An 18,238-nucleotide genomic window follows, 5' to 3' on the forward strand; every position below is an offset into this window, starting at 1 on the left:
CACTTACCAGATCTCCTGAACACACAGAATGAAGGGATCATTTCAGAGTCTTATGCTCCAAAGTGATCGCTGAAGAACCCCCAACCCAGTGGAGTAACTTTGCTGAAAATGTAAGGGGGGGGCATGACATCTGAAGAAAATGTGTCCCAGCCAAATGAATGGGGCCAAAATGGTGTGCCATGAAAGTTGGGAGGGGGGGGGACAAAAACCCCTGTCCCCCCATAAAACTATGCCAATGCCCCAACCCCATTGCTTCGTAGCAAGGGCAACATAGGTTATCCGAGATCTTTTCCTGTATCCTCTTTAGTTTTGGCTACAAGTAGTGCTTAAGCACCACTATGAACGGAAACTACTGCACTGTCCCGTAGCTAGGAGGAAAATGACCCTAGGAGGCAGGACAAAACTCCTGTACGTTTGTTTATTTATCCACCCAATGACTGCCCATATCCATTCTGATCCATAAGGCCACTCCCACCCACTACCTGCACCTCCTCGCCCAAAACACTTCCTCCTGGGATCGGTTTGAGCTAGCTAGCTCTATGAAGCCGTAACATGAAACGCTGGCCTGGCAGTGTCAGTTCTAAGCAGTCTGCCAGGAGTTGACGGCTTAGTTGCAGCTGTAAATGATCTACTGGTCTAATAATCTCAAGTGCGGCGTCAGCCACTTGACATATGTCTGTCCTTCGCACTAAAGTCTGGTTAAAGAGAAGCAATGACAAAGACAACAGTTTGCTCTTGTGTATCAGTATTAGATGGCCGTTTGCCAGGCAGGTAATCAAACGCCTTAGAAACTGTTGCCATTTTATAGCCAGGTAGTACAAATAAGGCAGCTCCTGGCAAACACTCATCCCCATGCCCACACAAAAGTCCAAACTGCTGGCTTTGCCAATGCTTGTTTCGCTGCCACGAGTGCGGTAGCACCAGTCTATAAATAATTCGTTTTTTTCCCCCCTTACCCTCTGAGAAAATAGTCCTGGATCTTGCAAGCGTCAGGGTCCGCAATTTGAACACCCCCTTTCTGATACCCATCGGCTTTGTTTTCCGGAGGACAAACCACTAGATGGCAGAGCATGCCAAGCTGCGTCACCAGTTCGCTTTCCTTGTAGTTCCCACTGTGCCACTCCAGGGCGCGCAGGTCAGTGCTTCCCGAACCGAAGAAGCACGAATGGACCTTTCCTAGCGTTAAGCTAAAGCCTTATTTATATCAGGTTCGGTGTAAGGCGCAAGAAAAAATAAGCGCAGAAAAATAAAGTGCCAAAGATGCGCAATAAAGGGTTAAGAGAAATCGAAGCTGCAGAAAAGATATATATATATATAGCGCCTTACAGTATGCTAAATAAACCCAAGGTGCAGTAGGGGTGCACAAAAAACAGGCCCACAAAAGCATGCAAAACACCACGATGCAAGGGAGTAGTTTCTTACCTGTAACTCCATTTCTCCAGCATTGGTATCTTTCATGGATTCACATGCTTAGAATATTCCCCGTCGTCAGACTGGGAACCCTCGGTACACATATATATAGTCATTTCCAATAGGAAAAACTTCTGCCCTATCCCCGTCTGCGTCCTCTACGGGGCCGCCCACGTACGCTCCGTTGGACGTGATGGTATATAAGCCCCGCCCCCGCGGGTCCCTTCAGATTTCAACCGTCTCCAAAGATAGTGGGATCTCCTCGTGTATTTTCTTCAAATACTTATCGATTGTTTCTAACTCCTGCGAGTTTGTCTGTTTGGTCCGCTTCTAACTCCTACGAGTTTTGTTAGTTGGTCTGGCAATAATGTCGGGTAAGCCTCTTTTCCGCCCGTGTGCCACGTGCGGTCTAAAGAAGGTTTATGAAGGGGATGGCCATCTTGACTGCATCTACTGCCTTCACCCCCACCACTCGGCGGACCAATGTGATATCTGCAAGGGGTTTTCCCAAAAAACCCTGAAGGACCGGAATCGGCGACTGGTCTCGTGGCTGAACGACGGCGCTGGAGCGTACCCTCAGTCGGAGGTAGGATCGGTGCGCAGTATCGCCTCAGCGAAAACATCAGAAGCCTCCCGACGCTCACATCCGTCGGAACCTCCGGCCAAAAAATCACGACCTACGGAGAAGGACGTGCCTCGAAGTCATTCCTCTAAGGCCTCATCGAAAGAATCGACGAAGAAATCATCTTCCTCTTCTTCTTCGTCGAAGAAAGATAAGGACAGGCCAAAATCCTCCTCGAGCGATCAGAAAAGATCAGCTACGAGTAGAGAGGCGGATAAACGCAGGGAGAGCTCCGCGAAGGCGGGACCGCCTAAGCCACCTGCAGGCCCTCCGTCGACGACGACGACGGCGACGATCCAAGTGCCCACTCCGTCACAGTCCCCCGCCTTTCAAACGGGCTCATCGTCGACGACGATTCCCTCGTCGACGGAGTTCCAGGCCTGGAGGCCAGAAGCGTTCGACATGGGGCTACCCGACACACTGCTACAAGAACAGGCAGTTTCGATCGCCTCCAAAGAAGACGACGGCTTCAGAATAGTGAGCCCGGAAGACCTGGGGCTACGGCCCAGATTTCCTTCTGGTGCAACCTGCTCTCAAGTTTTCACCCAGCCTCCAAACGCCCAGGCTACTCTCTCCATGGAGGTACTTTCCTCCTTACACTCGCTCTTGAAGTCCCTGGACGAAAGGCTCCCACCTGTTCCGACGACTCCCCTCGTCGACGAGCCCGGACCTTCACACCGCCCGACTAGATCGGTCGTGGGCCCAACTGCTCCAACAGTCCAGGAAGAAGGTGAGCTCTCGGACTCCCTCTCTGAACAGGGGTCAGCTTCTGATATCTCCCTCTCGCCGTCGAGAGACCCGTCATGGGTTTCGGATGTGGAGGTGGATCCTCCGAAAAGTCCCATTCACCCATCTCCACCGGATGACATAGGGGCCTTCCATTCCATGATGGAAAAGGCCTGCAAGGAGTTCGGTTTGACCCAACAAGAAGAAAAGAAGGACTGCTTCCTCTTTGACCACATGGGCAAGAATAGGCGTTCCGTTTTTTCGATACCGATACTGGACCACGTATGGAAAGAGGGCGTCCAAACCATGCGGCATCCATTCTCGGAACCTGCGGTCAAAGGCCGCGTAGAGAAAAAATTTAAAGTTCCAGATTCGACACCAAAATGCCTCTCTGCGCAACCCACGCCTGACTCGGTGGTATCGGCGGCGGCGACGAGAAAGGCAAAGGCCCAGCATAAGTGCTCTACCCCGCCGGACTCCGAAGCTAGACGCCAAGACGCTTTCGGTAAGAAGATCCTGTCAGTGGGAGCGTCAACAGTGAAAGCAGCGAACTCCCTGGCAATCATGGCCAGGTATGACAGGGAGATGTGGCACAGACTGGCACCCATTTTGGACCACCTCCCAGAAGAACACAGAAAATCAGCTATGTCCCTGGTTCGTGAAGGAGAAGAAGCCTCGAACCATGCTATCAATATAGCGGTGGACCTGGCAGACTCGGGGTTCAAACAAATTAACAACGGAGTGGTTCTACGACGCCAGGCCTGGCTCAAGTGCACCAACTTTAGACCCGAGGTGCAATATAAGGTCGTCGACATGCCTTTCGAAGGTGACCACCTGTTTGGCGAAAAGGTGGATGAGGCCTTGAAAGGAATGAAGGAGGACTCTGAGACGGCGCGCTCGCTGGGCTCTCTCCAAAGCGGTAAGCCCTTTCGTTCCTTTCGCCCCTTTAGAGGAGCTACGGGAAACGCACGATTTGCGGGATCCAGGGATAGAGCATTCGGGAGGTCTTCATATCCGTCCCAAGGCTATAGACGCGCCTCACAGTCCTCGACCCGACGCAGAAATTTCCAGGCCTCTAAGAGACGTCCCACTTACTCGTCGTCGACGGGAAAACAAAAAGATCAACAATGACGTTCTAGGAGGGAGAGTGTCAAGTTGCGTCGAGGAATGGGAGTCAATTACGACAGATCGGTGGGTTCTGGACACGGTGAGACTGGGACATTCCCTAAGATTCAAATCCAGACCTCCAAGACGTCCACCGATACGCCTGTCTCAACCACACCTAAGCGTCTTGCGTCGAGAGGTTGCGCTCATGCTAAAAAAAGGCGCCATCGAGTTAGTCCCTGCTTCACAGAGAGGCTTAGGGGTTTACTCACGCTGCTTCGTAGTAAAGAAACCAAACGGGAAGTGGCGCCCCATCCTCGACCTACGGGACCTCAACAAAACCCTGCTGAGTCAAAAGTTCAAGATGCTTACTCTACAGGAGGTAATCAGATCGGTCCAAAAGAACGATTTCCTGGCGTCTCTGGACCTCCAAGATGCGTATTTTCACATTCCGGTGCGCACTCACCACAGGAGGTTCCTGAGGTTCCTAGTCGGCCAAACACACTACCAATTTACTGTGCTCCCTTTCGGCCTGAAGTCCTCCCCAAGAACCTTTACAAAGTGCCTAGCACCCGTAGCAGCCTGGCTGCGGAAGGAAGGGCATCACGTTTACCCGTACCTCGACGACTGGCTCGTGAGGGGATCCTCCCCAGCGTCGACCAACGACAGCCTATTGACCACCTTGCGACTGCTACAGCGTCTGGGATTTGCAGTGAACTACGAAAAGTCTTCACTAAAGCCCTCGAAGAGCTTGAAGTTCCTAGGTGCTCAATTCGACACCCACACGGGACTAGTGAAACCATCCCTGGAAAGGTTGTTGAAGATCAAACACCTGACAAGCCAACTTCGTTTACAGAGAAGGTTGTCAGTAAGAAAATATGCGGCTCTCCTCGGCTCCATGGCATCGTGCATCCACCTAGTCGCGAACTGCCGGTTGTTCATGAGACCTCTACAGGAGTTCCTATCAGACAGATGGAAGCAGGCCACAGGCCGCTGGTCGGACAAGATAATAGTCGACGACGAACGAGTTATCAAAGCCATCCGATGGTGGAAAGTGGCGCGCAACCTGGACAGAGGGGTCCCCCTGCAGGAGCCGGAATTTCAGAACACCATCATTACAGACGCCTCTCTGTCGGGCTGGGGAGCACACATGTCACGTCACCAAACCCAAGGCAGGTGGTCGTCGACCGAATCTCGCCTACATATCAACGTCCTGGAGCTAAGGGCGGTGAGATGGGCCCTGAAATCTTTCCTCCCACACATCAAGGGGTCAAAAGTAAGAGTGCTCACGGACAATACGACAGCTATGTTCTACCTGATAAAACAGGGTGGCACCAGATCCAGGACCCTCTCGAAGGAAGCTCAAAAGATCTGGCATTGGGCTTTAAAACACCACATCTCCCTAGTGGCATACCACCTACCGGGAGCGAAGAACTTACAGGCGGATTCCCTGGGCAGGACTATGTCACAAATACACGAGTGGGAGCTGGACTCCACTCAACTCGGGGAAATCTTCGAAAGATGGGGGACCCCGTCGATCGATCTCTTCGCCACGGAAAGAAACCGAAAATGTGCTCAGTTCGCGAGCAGATGGCCCCAAACAGGCTCCCTGGGGGAAGCGTTCTCGTTTCCGTGGACAGGCAAGTTCCTCTACGCCTTCCCTCCATTTCCCCTCATACGGAGGACGATCCAGGGGATCCACAGGTACAATTGCCGGGTCATCCTAGTGGCCCCGCGCTGGCCGAGGCAACCATGGTTCTCAGACCTCCTTCATCTGTCGCTGGATCAGCCGATACCATTCAGGAAAGTACCGAACCTCCTGTCCAGGGACGAGGGGACCGTGTGGCACCACAATCCGGACAGCCTGAACTTAACTGCATGGCTCCTGACTTCTCGGAGTTCGGGAACCTAAAAGTCTCGACTGATTGCCGAAGGATTCTGCAGGCGGCCAGAGCCCCGTCCACTAACAAATCATATGTAAGCAAATGGAAAAGGTTCTGTATATGGTGTCAAACACAACAAAATATACAACCTTTGGAAGTAACTCCGGAGCAAATCCTCCCGTATCTTCTTCATCTTGCGGAGAGCGGACTGTCATCATCGTCAATCAAAGTACACCTGGCGGCTGTTTCGAGATTTACCAGAAGAAGACAGTCCCCTCCACTATTCAGTGACAGGCTAGTGAAGCATTTCATGAAGGGTCTGTTTAGAACCTTCCCTCCGGAAAAACGGTTCCCACCGTCGTGGAGTCTGAACACGGTTCTAGCTGCCTTAATGAAGCCTCCCTTTGAGCCAATGTCCTCTTCATCTCTACAATTTCTATCTTGGAAACTCGCGTTCCTAGTTGCCATCACTTCGGCTAGAAGAATGTCGGAACTACAGGCACTGGTCATAGACCCTCCATATCTGAGGTTCTTTAAGGACAAAGTTATTTTATCAACTAACCCTTCATTCATCCCAAAAGTACCGTCGGTCTATCATAAGCACTCGACCCTGGTACTCCCTACTTTCTTTGCATCTCCTTCGTCGACGGCGGAGAAGGCTCTTCACACTCTGGACGTCAAAAGGGCGCTAAAATTTTACCTGCAAAAAACGCAAGATATCAGAGCCACCAGACAGCTATTCGTCGCCTACGGCCCCTCGGCTAGGGGTAAGGCTATCTCCAAACAAGGTCTGGCTCGCTGGGTCTCCTCGGCGATTACCCTGTGTCATTCCAAGGCCGGGAGACCTCTACTACATCGTCCCAGAGCCCATTCCACGAGATCGACATCTTCCTCCGTGGCTCTATGGGCAGGAATTCCGCTGACGGACATCTGCCAGGCGGCGGCATGGTCTGTTCCGCACACGTTTACGCGCCACTACTGCCTGGAAAAGCAGCACGCGGATGAGGTACAAATGGGAAGGGCAGTGCTTCGCCACCTTTTTCAATGAGGTAAGCCAAAGTTTCAAGAAGAATGCTGCCTATTATTATTTGGCCTCAGCTGGTTTTTCAGAGTGTATACATGAATGTGCATAGTTTATTGACCTAAACATAAGTGGTTGGGTAGATATGTGCGCAAGGGGTGCATACTGAGTCATATGACATAGCATTGTATGGCGGAAATCCGTTTCGTATCAGTATAATAAGTTGTTGCTTACATACATGGTGTAAACGGTAGTGTTTGGGGGTGTCTCTACGAATGTAAGTTACATTGCACTCTCACCTCCTTCTTGATGTTACTGCTTTACAATCTATTCTAAGCATGTGAATCCATGAAAGATCCAATGCTGGAGAAGGGAGTAGTTTCTTACCTGTAACTCCATTTCTCCAGCATTGGTATCTTTCATGGATTCACATGCGCCCTCCGGCCTCCCCGGACTGCAATGTGGAAGATTGGTATGTAAGCAAGTTTTCCCCCCGTTATCTTGGAGGGGTCGAAATCTGAAGGGACCCGCGGGGGCGGGGCTTATATACCATCACGTCCAACGGAGTTTATTTATGCTAAATAAACCCAAGGTGCAGTAGGGGTGCACAAAAAACAGGCCCACAAAAGCATGCAAAACACCACGATGCAAAAATAAAAATCACACACCCACACAAAGGGATCTATAAAACCAGGTGCAGAATGGGGCGATGAATAAGAACTAGTGGTGAAGGAGCACCTGAAGCAGAAGGCGGTGTGATGTAACTCCAGGGGTTTGTTGCAGAGAGGCCCACGCATTGCATTTGCTTTCAGTCCTGAAGGCAGATCTCACAACAGGGAGGAGCTGAGAAGCATTGTGCCGCATAAATGCCCTTTGCAGGGAACCAGCCCTGCGCCACACATTCTAGAAACCCATATGGACCGCTTGGAGGGTAATTCACCAGGAGAGGGTCATCGGGCGTAATCTGCCCTTCAAGCGTGGGGCAACTGGGGCAACAAGGCCTGCATTGCCCCCATGGCTGCCTCCAACGTCCCAAACGCCCATAAGGGACTTCTTGGAGGGACATTTGTGAGGAGAGGGGTCATGGGGCGAAATCTGCTTCTCCAAGCATGGGGCTTGACCCCCCCCCACCCCCCCCGGGGCACTAGGACCTGCTGCACCCCCCAGGGTCAGATGTCGGCTCCCTTCTAGGTCAAAGTTTACTTACATTGGGGCGAGTCACAGGCCGCTGCTAAGGTCACACTGGTGACTGGTTTGGTGGGCAACAAGTAACATAATTGGTCTCAAGCAGTTCCAAGGGGCAACGAAGCACTGCAACCCCACGGCGAAACTCCAAGTCGACCCTCAGGCAGTGCCTGCATCTAGGATGGGACCCAGTAGACTTTCCGAAAGGCCATCCATGCAGGAGGGGCACGGGGTAGATGCAACACTGCTGCGCAATACACAGTGGGAGGGCTCACATAGGCCCCGTCTCATCAATCTATGGAAACGTCACCCATTCGATGGCAGGGAATATACCTTCTACTGCCAAAACACCATGAGTAACAGACAATTGCATGGCCAGGATGGTGGAAACTGCAGGGGAAAATTGAATCCAGTCTAGTTACCAAATTCGGTCAGGATCCAGCTTCCATGTGGCACGCCGGTTGTTCTGACGTGAGCAGGGTCTACTGGATCCTGCGGCCGAGCGAGTGTTGGATCTATACCACACCAAGACTTTACAAAGGTTTAAATGCATGACAAAAGATAAGCTTACCTGATCTCTTCTTTCCAATGAGATCCCTGGAAAAGACAGGAGACAGGCATGCGTGAATACACAGAATACGAGAGAACAAGGGCACAGTGTGGCCGTGAGAAAACAGACTGCTTTTGCTTGCATTAGATTGTGCGGACGATATTCCTGGCTCTGCAAGGACATGGCAACAACATGTTCTAAGGTTTCCTGCAAAAGCATGTTGCTTTGGACAAGCATGCCAGGCTGAAAAAGAAAAGAAATACCCCCCCTGCTCAGCGAAGAGAAGAGAAAGAAGTGGCACAGACAGGCACGGATTGGCCTACAAGGAGCCATAATGCCAGGCAACCACCAGTAAGGACGGTCTGTCGCTCTCCTCTGCTGAGGGGTCACATCTCTACCTGTGCATTGCTGTCCAAGGCAAACATCAGGTTTTGGAAAGCTGCCATTAGTGTCTAACAAAACCCAACGCCTGCCTTTGACCCCATATAAGGATGACCTTTGCCTCTGATCTTTGGAGCCAAAAGTCCTAGACCCACGCAAAAAGGCTAGAAGGTTTTGAATGAATTCTAGCCAATGGCATTGCCCTGGGCAGCTCTGCAGGCCTTCGTTTTTCAGCCTGCACCAACTATAAAGAAGGGAGCAGCCGTGTGCAAACCAGGCATGCACCCCCTCCACCCCCCTAAAAAGACCGTGGAGCTAGAACTGGAAGGTTAGGACAAAGTTAAAATAATCCCACGGCAACAAAAAAAAGAGTGGAATATGCTCTGACTTTCACGTAAAACCAACACAATAAGAGACAATACCAGTTTAATGAAGTGACGATACTAATTTTAAAAAAGGTCATAAATAACAGTACTTACAAATAATCTGACATTTGCAAAAGTGTAAGAAACATGCATAAGTGTCAGGGAAAAGCGCATGAGGGTCTCTTAACCAGATACAAAAGAAATGCAGTAGTTTCAAAGACACGAATTCATTTTAAACTCAAAAAGTCAGAAACAAAGGAAGTGTCCATTTGTTAATATGGACTATGACAGACAAAGATCGGCAGACAGCTTGAAGCCGAAATATGAGCTCAGTGCCCAGGGCTGTCACAAGATGTGCGGCCTGGGGCAAAACATTTGGTGAGGCCCCCTTAGGAGTTTCTGCACTGGGCCAGCGGCGGCACCTCCGCAAACAGGAGACTCGAGAAATTCCCCCCTTGAGTTTGTGTGGAGGAACCCAAATATGGTTTATTACTACAACTGCAAATCACCTACAGCAAGGTTACATTTTCTCTACTGAAGCAAGGTATTATGCCAGACTAACTTTTGTATCATATGCATTAATATCCATAGGCTGGCATGACAGCATATGGGGCGTGATGCCAGCATCAAGGAGCACCTTGGCCCTTTTGTGAACATTAAAACACACATCATACACTGTGACGGATAGATGTACGGTGGAGGCTGGTGAATTTCTGAACTGAACAGGCTTAAATGTTTGTGCCAATTAGGCAGGATCAACAGAGCACAGTAATGGAGCCCAAACCAAACAAGGGTTTGGTGAGGGGTTTTCTCAATCCCAAGAACATTTCGGAAACATTGGGTTATAATTATGCATTTTAGAGCACTTTCTTTTTAAAATTGGGTAGAAATCCATGCAATTTGCAATTGGTTTTGTATGGAAGCATATGGAAAAACCCAATAGTTGCAAGTCACCAACCATGCACAGGAACATTTTCTAATACATGCCGCCGTTGCACACACCATATGCTAGTATAAAAATATATTCATACTGGTTGTTCCCATGTATGTCCATGCAGGCTGCATCAATATATGCCATTATTACCATGTACACACTCCCAGCCAGTAAAAATGCAATGCCACAGAAAGTATGTCCAGGCTGACTGAGCACCATACATGTTATTACTGGCTAGATTGGCCTAAATTCAATGTGGGCCAATTAAGATTAGTATGATTGCTTTAAACTTGATGCATAGTCCTGTGCATCAAGGGTAAAGCAAAACAAGCATTGACAATGCTAACAGTTTGGGCTTTCATGTAGGCATGGGAAAGGCACTGCTGTAGTGGTATTAACTGGCCGTTGATGGTAGCAGGTGCAAACTGGTTTGAGTACCTGAGCATCTAATAGCATTGCCTGGCACATGCTTAATACTTATGCACAAGCCAAAACTGTTGGATTTGCCAATGTTTAACAGGACAACACCATTGAGCAGATCAGGCTATAGCCCCCTCAAGAAATTCTGGGCGTTGTTGACTCGACCTGGCTGCATGGGCAGTGCCAGCCCCTGACTAGGGAGGGCCTTTGAGGTAGAAGGCCTCTTTTGGTGTGTCCCCAGCTCATAGCATTCGTTACGGAGCGGCAGCAGCAGCAGCAAACATGCAAAGCACAAAAGCCTACTCATGCTATATCAACAATCTAACTTTGATAAAGCCACAGTCTTAACTTTTGGTCTCAGCTTTTAGATGGCCCACCTCTCCAGAGATTAGCATAGCACTATGAAAGTAAACAGCCTCTGAATTAGGGTGGAAGGTACGACAGATGGTCAAAGGGAAGGTGAAATAGCTATTCACCTTCCCAGCGGGGCTTAGGGAAGTGGGAGCAGGGCTGTTTAAAGACCTGTCAGGGCTGGGGTGGGCCCATTTCGTTGTGATGTTTGGGGGGCTCCCCTAGCCTTACAGATTGGAAAAATAGACCAAGGCACCTGTGGAGTGCTTAAGTCAATGATTAAGTCAAAATAATGCAGCAAGGTGGTTAAAAGCTGCAGAGTTTCAGTAGGTTTCTGTGTCATAAGACTGCCAGCATGGGGGCAGCTGCTTAGGGGCTCATTTCAACTACAAACGGTGAAAGACCCAGACACCAACCCTCAGTCGGGAGACTGACAGCGCAATGGGTTTATTGGCCCCACATTGGCCCCACTCAGGGATCATAAAGAGTAACAAACTACCTTTCTTTTTCCAATAGCAAACAGTTTGTTGTAATTTTTGAATAAATATGCATTTATTAATTTGAAATGCATCAACGGATGAAGCTGTTTTTATAATGTCAACCACAACATGTTTCTCTTTTTTTATCATCCTGAGGTGGTTGCCGCGATTTCTTAATTACCTTCAGGTTGATCTCGCCCACGTACAATGTAAGCAGATTCCATTTACATTAAATAATTGCTCTCCTTTCTATTCAGGAGATAAAACTTCCTAACACCCACAAAAACACTGGCCTCAGGCCTTCGCTTTCAGCAATGCACATCCATCACCACTTCCCCCGCCGGCCCCACTGACCCCCCCCCCCCACATCCCTCTGGCAGCGGTGGGCTGTCACTCGTGCATGGTGGCACTCCGCTGAGACCTTTCCAACACTCACTTTACTGAAGATCAAGGATTTGGGCACTCTTGACCCTTCTCTCCTCAGCCCCTCCCCCTCCTTGGCTCTATATTCTCTTTTGCCTCCTCGCTCTCCACAAAGCTCATTCCCTCTACCTTCCCTCCATCCCGCTCACACTTGTTTCACTTTACCATTCTTAATTTGTTCTGTAGAGTATCGTTACATTTTTGGCTAGGGGTTCGCTCTGTCATGACACGCCAATCTAGTAGTCCCATTTCTGCAATCCCACCCCACAATTCAGGGCAAAGAACAGACAGTGAGGTATTCAAAAATCCAATTTATTTAAAACAAGAAAAGTTTCAACAAACTGTCTCCAGATTTACCCTGGAGACCCCTGCATCAGGGTATATATCCAAAACAAATAAAACAATGGTTACCTGACTATATGAATCTTTCTACTAGACGTCCACAAAAGGCACCCACTTACGATCACAAAGTACTCCCCTAAATAAGCTAATCTAAAAAGGCACTAGGCATGCTAACATATCTGCTTGGCATTGGCTGGTTTAGAACAGAACGAAAACCATTTCACATAAGGCACGTAGGATTAAAGATTTGATTTCCTCCAGCATCAAGACAAGGATAATGTAAACAATGTTAATGAGGGTGAATGTATTAGCTCCGCAGAGGCCACTTGACAAATATACTGACCGGCTAACATAAGAGTGTGTTAAGCCGCTTACGTGCAAACAGTGACTTGTTTTCATTGGCTCATGTACGTTCGAATTCACAGGTAATCTTCTTGGGAATCTACCTGTTCTGTTCTGAGTCCACACTTTCTGAATGTGTGGGTGCAGCTCTATATACAAGTGGATTTCATTAAAACGTGGATTTGTTCTTTCGGCCATCAGTATGTATGTGGGTGTGTCTTTCCTTGAACCTGAATGTATTCCTTTCATCCAGATCCATGCACAGTGTTAAAGGGGCTTAGATGTAATGCTTTCAATCTCTTTATATTTCTGGACTGGGGCTGTATTATTCTACAGTAAAAGTTATAGTTGGAGTTCCCCCCCCCCCCCCCCCCCCAAGACTACACCTGACTGCCTATGTATTGAAAGCCTGGGACTGCAGAGAATTTGCACCACACAGTTTTTAGAAAATAATAATTTTATCATACATTTTATTGTGCACACATCTCATCTACACTACAGTCTCCACCAGTGGCATTAACTGCATGAGGTCGCTTAGGATATAGTGGATCGTGATTATACTAGGACCTAAATGACTCCACCAGCTTCAACCACTAACTAGATTTGCAAATAATACTTAACTTTACAAAGGCAAACCCATTTAAAATGGCAGCCAAAATGCTTTTCAGATTTGCATTTCGTTTTTCACTTCAAAGTGGACTGGGCCGTAAAGAAACCACATCTCACTTTGTTTGATATACATATATAAAGAAGACAGAACATTTGGATATTAGCCACTGTTTTCAAATCAAATTGCACCTCCCTGCATTCTCGGTCCTTTTATCTCACCAGACTTTACACTGATCAAAACGGATACATTTGGGGATTCAGGTGGTTTTAACCTTTCCAGATGCAAGTTCCTGTTTTGGGACGACCATCAGGGAACTCAGTCAGCCAGACGTCATTCCTACAGCAAACCGTCAATTCAGGTGGCTCATTTGGAAATCAAACCCCATACGCAGAATGATCTTCATTTGATGGAATGTTCTGGCTACCTTCTGTCAATGGACAAGTCTTATTTCTGGGTAGAATTGGTCCTTCTGCTCTCCAATCTTCAGTTTGGTCCCCTTCTCCTTGCCCAATATTGCCATAGGACGATCCTTGTCCCATGTGCATGCCATTATAGTTTGGCTGGACATTGCCCTCTTTTGAAGAGATACAGATTTCATTTTAAACTTAATTTAGGACTCATTTGTGCAACCTTGACAAAACATTTTAAGATTCTGCAAGTGGGGGTGAACATTTGGGGATATTGATGAAATTTGACAATTTCACAATGTTCTGGCAATTTGAAACATGACGACCCCAATTTCATGTTACACAATCCAATAGGTATTACTTCCATCTAAAACATACCCAAAGTTCCGATTAATCGGAGCTTGTATGGCAATGTACCGATTCATTTCGGGATTACACATTTTAATGTACGGTCTCATCAGGTAAATGCATTTGTTTCTTCAATGGTGCCATTGACACTGTTCTCCACCAGAGGGAGAGACGATGAATCACAAATATTCTCTTTCCATGTTACCAGCCACCAAAGCATAATTTTCTTGATTTGCATATATTCAATGACCTTCACCTTGACTAATTCAAAGCAGATGTCTGGTGCAGGCATCTGAATGTCAATCACCTTTCAGTTGGCCACTTCTAGCTAGCACATCTTTGACAAGCTTATGGGAACTATTTATGTGAAATGTCTTCTTTGAAGCCAACATACCTTTCGATTAGTGAATGACAAGTAGATTTATAGTGTGTAGCTTCTTAAACAACCTGCCAGGCATACAATAGAGGAGAACTTGGGGTTGGACTAAAACTAAACTGGACCATAGACCTCGGGGCTGTGCATGCATTTCATACTGAATATCTGGGCCACGCCATGATTGGCAGTGTAAAGACACGAAGTGTTTGCCGTTCTCTTTCTCTTCAGTTTTGAATAACAATGTTCATCACCAGACACAGGCATGCCCTTCCAAATCTAATGCAAAAACTCAAGCAAATACATACGTGAGAATGCATTGAACTGTTACGTTGATTCCAGTTTTATTATTAGTTATGCTACTTCAGGTAAATTAAATCTTGCAGTCCTATAAAATACATGTTTTTCATGTCACACAATCGTACGTTTTCGATTTCCTCCACTGGGTCTCTAGCCTCAAGGATGGCAATTCAACATTAGATGACCCACTGGACCCCAAATTATTCTGAGAAATACTATAATCTAGAAAGCAAGATGCTTAAGGCACAGATTTAGGGTGTGGTATGGGGTCAGTCCAGGGATCGAAACAAGGATCTGTTGAGCAGGAGCTAAAACCATCCCCTGTTTATCCGTCATCACCCAGGAAGGATGTATGGCTGGGTAACAAGGAGCTAGCAAGGCGCAACTCTAATGTCCAGATGCAAGTTACAATATGTTCTTTTGTCCATTTTACATGAACCATTATGATTCAAATGTCTTCTAGATGTGTCCTAATGCTCCTTTATACACATTCCCTAACAACCAGAATTAATGTCGCATATGGCTCTGGTTGACCTGGGGATTCAAAGATTGTGCTTCGTGTCATACGAACCAGGCTCTTCTAGGCTAGAAGTTGCAAAATAGCTCCCAGCTCCTGGGACTTTCAAACCTTTTCCCACCCCATTTTACATGCTGGTTTACAAGGGATATGCTAATCTTTTAAACTGAGGCATTAGGGTTAAAGGCAACATTTTTGCTTCATTCAATATTTTAAATGGCAGAATAGTTTCTTTTTTTTTTTTTAACAGATGGGAATTTTCATAGGGTATTTCAACATAAAACCGAAAGGTCATACCCGGCCACAAGCAAACCACAAACATGTTTAGGCCTCTTTGGGCATCATCGTTGAGGTGTGTCTTGAGACTCTGGGCACAGCAAGTTATGGACCCAGGTTTCAGCTTACCAGTTACACTCCGGGTGACTCATGTAAAACTGAAGGATTGTGGCTGAAAGGTTTTTTTAATGCATCAACCACTGGCTATGGTCTGGGCAACCCTTCCCGATCATCCCGCTTCATTCCGGCATGCAACAACAGAAGGGGGAACAGCCCGGCCACCTTGGACTCAACTACGGCATAAGACATAGGACCACCGGTCAATGTCTACCACCAATAATGTCGTCTTCAATTATGCTTGGTCTAGTACCTCCAGCCACAATAGAAATGGGTACAAGTAGTTCATACTGGGTACAAGTAGTTCATACAATCTCGCAGACAGATGTAGAGGGTGATATTCTGGATATCCGTTAAGTATTAAATGGTCGGTCTCAAAGTTCTTAAAGAAAATATCAAACCTCCCTAATCGCACATCACAAGTCCCCCCATCCCCCGTTACATGCTGAAGTCACCGTCTGAAGTCACCGTCAAGATCCATTCCCTCGCCCATAGGTGGGTACATGGAAATGGCCCAAATATCTGCACAGTAAAGTAGGACACTATGCCCAGAATACGCCCCTCTCTTCTCCCAAACACCATCTACTGAACAATACACAATACACTGCAGCTCAAATGGAAGATACAGAGTGTGATTGACTCCCTGCGTTCACTGGCACAGAGGCAAATGACGACCTCCCAAAAATCCATTGGTTCCAATCCATTTTCCTCCACTAGTTCGGCTAGAAAGTTCCCAATTGTTGGGAGAGGCCCATAGAGCCTCAACTTCGTCACCCTAGATTGTTACATTTTTATTGGCTTTGGAAGAAATGCCAGAACCACTGTGCTAGCTTGGTATTGTTTGCAGAGAGGTGCAAGTGTCTCTTGTTTTTTCCTGATGGCAGAACCAATATGTCCTCGCCTCACCCCCCTGCCCCCAGCTCCCCAGCTCCCAAAAGGGCCAATCACGCTGATAACCTTAAGAGGATAGATGACTGTTGAAAAGCTTCTTATTGAGGAGTAAGGTTACACCATTTGGCTAAGAGTGACCATATCATTACCGCAAATAAGTATTTGGTGAGCTGGGGTTAGGAATATGAAAAAGGAGGGGGTGGGGGAAGAGCGGTGACCCGAGTCCCAACAAACACATTTTATGGTTAAAGCAATTGTGTAAATCAAATGAATTTGAGGAGTTGAAATTAAGCCATTTCACATAAATTCACTCAAACTAAATAGAGGCACAAATATTTATGAGCTCTGGCATATCACAGCCCTGTGGGGATTGTGAAATGAAGAAAGGTCAATGGACTGTCGATTTCCAGAGCAGTGCAGAGATGCCATCACAGTGGTGCTTGGCTAGGGTGTTTAGTTAGGTGCTCGACTAGAGGGTTCTTCCAAGCTCCGGCAAGTGTGAATGTTGGTTGACTGAGCGCTCTGTAGGGGGGGGGAGCAGCTGCTGAATGCTAGATAAAGAGGAGCCCTAGCACTTCTAAAACGGTGCATGGGGAGAGAACTGGCAGTCTTACTGATGCTACCTATCCCATTGACTAATAATTAAGCTTAAGAATCCCAGCTAGCTTGAAGCAAACTCCTGAACTTTTTGCATTGCCAATGAGCGGCAGGGGCTCTATAGCAGTCACCCAAACTACCAGCAGAGACACTATGGCCCATCCAAAACTCCCTGCTGCAAGAACGGAAGACTCAGCCATAGGGCAAAGTTTACTGTCTTTATTATCTAACAAAATGACAGGGATCACACTACAAAAACATATTCTCCAGAGCTCTCGTCTTCTGAGTGTGTCACCCAGTTTTATACAGGTAGGGCGTGACACCACCAGGCTCCATGCCCAAGACCCATCGGAGTTCAGATTGGTCAATATAGGCGATCTATATACACATTCTCTGTGTTAGTTCTCCTACTGGGTAGCCATATCTAGTGGCTCCCAGGACCACCTCTAAACTCTACAAAATCCAAAGTTGCAGGACCGTAGCAAGACTATTGGCTTGTGCAATATATTATACCTGCAACTGAAAGGTTACTCTGTATTGGAAAGAGTGGGGCCTCCCAGCCCTGGATGGTTATCAGGCTGAGTGTACCTTCTCAAGGAAATGAGAATGAACATGGATGGGCTGTGTTCCCCAATATTGCCATCTCTGATCATCTAAGCCTGAGAGAGTACATTCAGTTGTTAGTTCATGAGCAACACTTGTATCCTTCCAACTCTGGTTCAATGGGAACATCATCTCCGTCTACCTTGACTGAATGGGCATTGGCTTGTCCTGCTAGGTCACATGTGTTGAGACCACGAAATGTTGTTCTGCCTGAAATCAGGAGGATTTTACCCTGAATTTCTTGCAAGTGGCGTATCGTCCTGGTAACCAGGAACTTTACGTCTCCACTTGTTCTTGACTGGGGTGCATCATTTCGACTTGCCTCTGGCTGCAGCGATCGTGCCAGCCCTTCCACGTACTCCAAGTCTGTCTCTCTTATGTCATTCATTTCAGTGGGCCTATACAGCTTCCATATTTATCCTTATGGCTTTCCATTTAAGTGGCAATTAAGCATGTGCAAGCTAGGTATATGCATACTTTGGCATCTTGCGGTTCAGCTTTGGTGAAGGATATAGAGATATTTATGTGTGTCCGTCATCTACCTCTGTGGGTCATAAGCATGATTTTTCGTGTCTATATGAAACCAACTAATGCATGTTCGTGTAACTTTGTGAATGAATAGCTATGTACTTCATGTCTAAGTGCGGCTACATCGTGATGT

At 47.5% G+C, this 18,238-nt stretch overlaps 1 protein-coding gene across 3 annotated transcripts in view; it reads right to left on the reverse strand.

Moving 5' to 3' along the window:
* SH3PXD2B (SH3 and PX domains 2B) overlaps positions 1-18,238 on the reverse strand; it is a 495,732-nt gene that overhangs the window by 75,422 nt on the left and 402,072 nt on the right. For all 3 annotated transcript variants that reach the window (XM_069651378.1, XM_069651379.1, XM_069651380.1), the window contains exon 6: positions 8,523-8,548. In XM_069651378.1, the coding sequence (XP_069507479.1) occupies positions 8,523-8,548 (26 nt within the window). The remainder of the gene's footprint in view (positions 1-8,522; positions 8,549-18,238) is intronic.

This window comes from Ambystoma mexicanum, chromosome 3p, assembly GCF_040938575.1.
Source record: "Ambystoma mexicanum isolate Mex_15411 chromosome 3p, UKY_AmexF1_1, whole genome shotgun sequence".
NCBI classification, from domain to species: domain Eukaryota; kingdom Metazoa; phylum Chordata; class Amphibia; order Caudata; family Ambystomatidae; genus Ambystoma; species Ambystoma mexicanum.